Raw genomic sequence first — 3,374 nt, 5'->3', positions numbered from 1 at the left:
AACGGACAGGGCAGCGCTTTTCACGAGCGGAGATCGCTACTAGACGAATCATGTCATTTGTTTTTTGTTTTTTTTAATCTCTGTTCTTTTGTCGTAAGTTATGCTATTACTCCATTAATTTATACTAGCCTATTCAGCGCTCCCTGAACGCAGTCTCTGGCTTTTTGCCAGTCAAGCCCAAGCACGCAGGGATGCGTCCAGAGTAATAACGACTCTGATCTGATCATAAAGTCTTTCCGAGTCACAGGGCTCAAGTCCAAGTCAAGTCTCGAGTCATTGCTGTCAAAGTCTAAGTCGAGTCTCAAGTCTTCTTTAATTATGTCGAGTCGAGTCGCAAGTCATCAAATTTGGGACTCGAGTCCGAGTCAAGTCTCGAGTCATGTGACTCGAGTCCACAAACCTGGTAAATGGTGACTCAGACTGTCTAACATCTCCTTCTCTATTCCACAGAAGAAAGGAAGTCATTCAGGTCTGAGCATGAGGGTGAATAACTGATGACTCAATTTTCATTTAGGAGTGAACTATCCTTAATAATTTGTTCGATCTAATTTTCTCACGGACGTTTTACAGGAGAAATTCCCACCTGTCAGCCAGACAGTACATCCACGAAATCCACCTCTGGTCCCAACCACCTGGCCACGCTTGCTTCTGCTCACATGGTGAGCTTGGTACACAACATTGGTTGCTCTCTGCAGATCCTATGTACAAAACAAAAAAAATAGATATACATTATATGAAAAGTAAGCATGAGAACAATTTGCAAGTTGTGCAGTCAGAGCCTAAAGCATCACTTCTTCCATCCTTACTGATATTGACAGTGTATTTCTATAGGGACAATTTACAAAAGTTTACGATTTACAAAAGTGTTTGAAGGGATCATTCACCCAATAATGCTAATTTTGTCATCATTTACTCACCCTCACGTCATTACAAATCTAAAAGAAGATCATTTTTGTCCATACAATGAAAGTCAACGATCACCAAAACTTGTCTGGTTTCAAAATATTTTTGTTCCACAGAAGTAAGAAAGTCATGCAACATGAACAAGTAGATGACAGAATGTTAATTTTTGGGTCAACTGTCCCTTTAATTTTAACCTCATGAAAAAGTAATATTACCATCCAAGAGCCACATCTGACTGAAGAGTAGAATTACATCTTACAAAAGAATACAAATAATACACATCTTTTTCTTCTGAACAGTTTAATTCACACAATTGTGTTCTTGTGGATTATATTCTCGTGTATCTGACTCGGTCATCAGGACTGAGGAGGGAGCGGCTTCGGAAAGAGAACTGAAGAAACAATCAAGGCCATTCATGTAGGTCCATGGAGAGGTGGCCAGCTGGAGCAGAGCCATCTCTCTCTCTCTCTGCACCAAGCTTTTTGGATACACAAGAAATCCCAGCTTGATGCAAGTAACCCTGGGCTTTGTTAATTCCCACTGGTACACAGTGTCTCTTTGACTGAGGATATGCAAAATCTGGATTCATAAGGAACTGAGTTACTAATCACATTAATCTTACATGGGATTTGCGTAGTTTTATATGGTTATACTGCAGATCACAAGAAAGCTCTTTATGAAGCATGGTGGCATGCATGCTATGATTCTGCCATGTAAAAAAAAAAAAAAAACAAGACAGTTATTCTATTATAAGAAGATGGGTGAGTTTAATTTATACTGAACAAAACCTCTAAACACATCAAATAAAGTTAGGTCACATGCCAAATCTAGACAAGGTGATGAAAAGGATAAACCTGAATGATAACATCCTGCCACATCACCACAGATTTACATTTTAAATATCCGTTCAGCCGAAAACAAACATTTGTGTTATTTTAAGGGGCTGCCACTCCACATTTTTCCAGTAGTTCCGTAAATTACACGGATGATTAACTCGAGCAACTCTTACTTTGTTTGAATGTAACGCCAAAAAAAAAAAAAAAAAAAAAACAAGACAGTTATTCTATTATAAGAAGATGGGTGAGTTTAATTTATACTGAACAAAACCTCTAAACACATCAAATAAAGTTAGGTCACATGCCAAATCTAGACAAGGTGATGAAAAGGATAAACCTGAATGATAACATCCTGCCACATCACCACAGATTTACATTTTAAATATCCGTTCAGCCGAAAACAAACATTTGTGTTATTTTAAGGGGCTGCCACTCCACATTTTCCCAGTAGTTCCGTAAATTACACGGATGATTAACTCGAGCAACTCTTACTTTGTTTGAATGTAACGCCTTTTAAAATAAACGTTTTTTTTAATTATAATTATTAAAACTGCATGCTCTAAAAACAGTTAAAACCATTAGTACTAATACAAAAGACCTCTGCTATGTTTTAAAGTCTGTTGACATTTCGTAGTTCCCATCGATGCAACTTTTAAAAGTTCAGCGAGAAAGAAACAAAAGCAAGAAAAAAAGCCGGGCATCTGCAAACGTACCGTTCTTTGCTTTTTCATCCCAGACATGATGCAACAAAGCGAACACGCGCCGAGGCTTTCTAAAGACGTGACCCTTGAGAGACTAACACTGAGTAAAAGTCAAGTAAAGTTAGTGGAAGTCAGGATATATTGGACACGTAGCACTCAGCGCTCTTCCTGAAATCCTCCCACCATCAGATCAGCGTGAGCTGCTCACGTCACAATCACGACTGCATGACTCTGATTCCCACTTACTACTCTCAACATACTGTATATCTCTTACAACACGCAGCGTGACACAAAACGGAAGTAGTAGTACTAAGATACATATATGAAGAAAAAATATTGAATTATCATAGCTGCAATCTCTTTTGTTCTTTTTTTATTCCATAACACAGGAGTTGACAACCCGTTTTTGCAAACCAAAGACCCCCCACCCAGAATCCCAGCATCCCAGCCAGTAAAAAGACAAAAAACATTACCTTTAATAACATTACCAGCCCCCTGGAAATATTTCATAGAGCCTCATGATTCTCCAGAAAGAAAGAAAAAAATCCATATTTTGCGTATTTGTGTTTACAAATGACATCAGCAGCATAAAAATTTAAGCGAAAATTGCAATATCAACATCAACTTTAGAATGTCTCAGTACTTGATTTGTCTCTCTTTTGCTTTAATGACAGCGGCACTGGAGCAGAACAACAACTCTACAAGTTCGTAGAAAACCTGCTAATCATGTTAAACCTTTTTTTTTCAGTTCCATGTTTTGAATCCCAGGGCCCAGTTTAAAAATGTTTAAATTGGATTAAAGGGGTCATATGATGCGATTTCAATTTTTCCCTTCTCTTTGGAGTGATACAAGATCTTGGTGCATAAAGAAGATCTGTAAAGTTGCAAAAACTAAAGTCTCAAATCCAAAGAGATATTCTTTATAAAAGTTAAG

At 37.8% G+C, this 3,374-nt stretch overlaps 1 protein-coding gene across 1 annotated transcript in view; it reads right to left on the bottom strand.

Moving 5' to 3' along the window:
* Window positions 1-2,610, bottom strand: part of LOC107753426 (bifunctional 3'-phosphoadenosine 5'-phosphosulfate synthase 2-like) — an 11,074-nt gene extending 8,464 nt beyond the window's left edge. Inside the window, exons 1-2 of the mRNA XM_016569560.1 lie at window positions 2,453-2,610; window positions 584-698 (exon numbers count right to left, since the gene is read on the bottom strand). Coding sequence (XP_016425046.1) covers window positions 584-698; window positions 2,453-2,479 — 142 coding nt within the window. The 5' untranslated portion in view covers window positions 2,480-2,610. The remainder of the gene's footprint in view (window positions 1-583; window positions 699-2,452) is intronic.
* Window positions 2,611-3,374: the final 764 nt, after the last annotated feature.

This window comes from Sinocyclocheilus rhinocerous, unplaced genomic scaffold (assembly GCF_001515625.1).
Source record: "Sinocyclocheilus rhinocerous isolate Xijiao unplaced genomic scaffold, SAMN03320098_v1.1 scaffold2216, whole genome shotgun sequence".
Taxonomy (NCBI): Eukaryota; Metazoa; Chordata; class Actinopteri; order Cypriniformes; family Cyprinidae; genus Sinocyclocheilus; species Sinocyclocheilus rhinocerous.
This window is presented reverse-complemented; position numbering and strand designations above follow the sequence as displayed.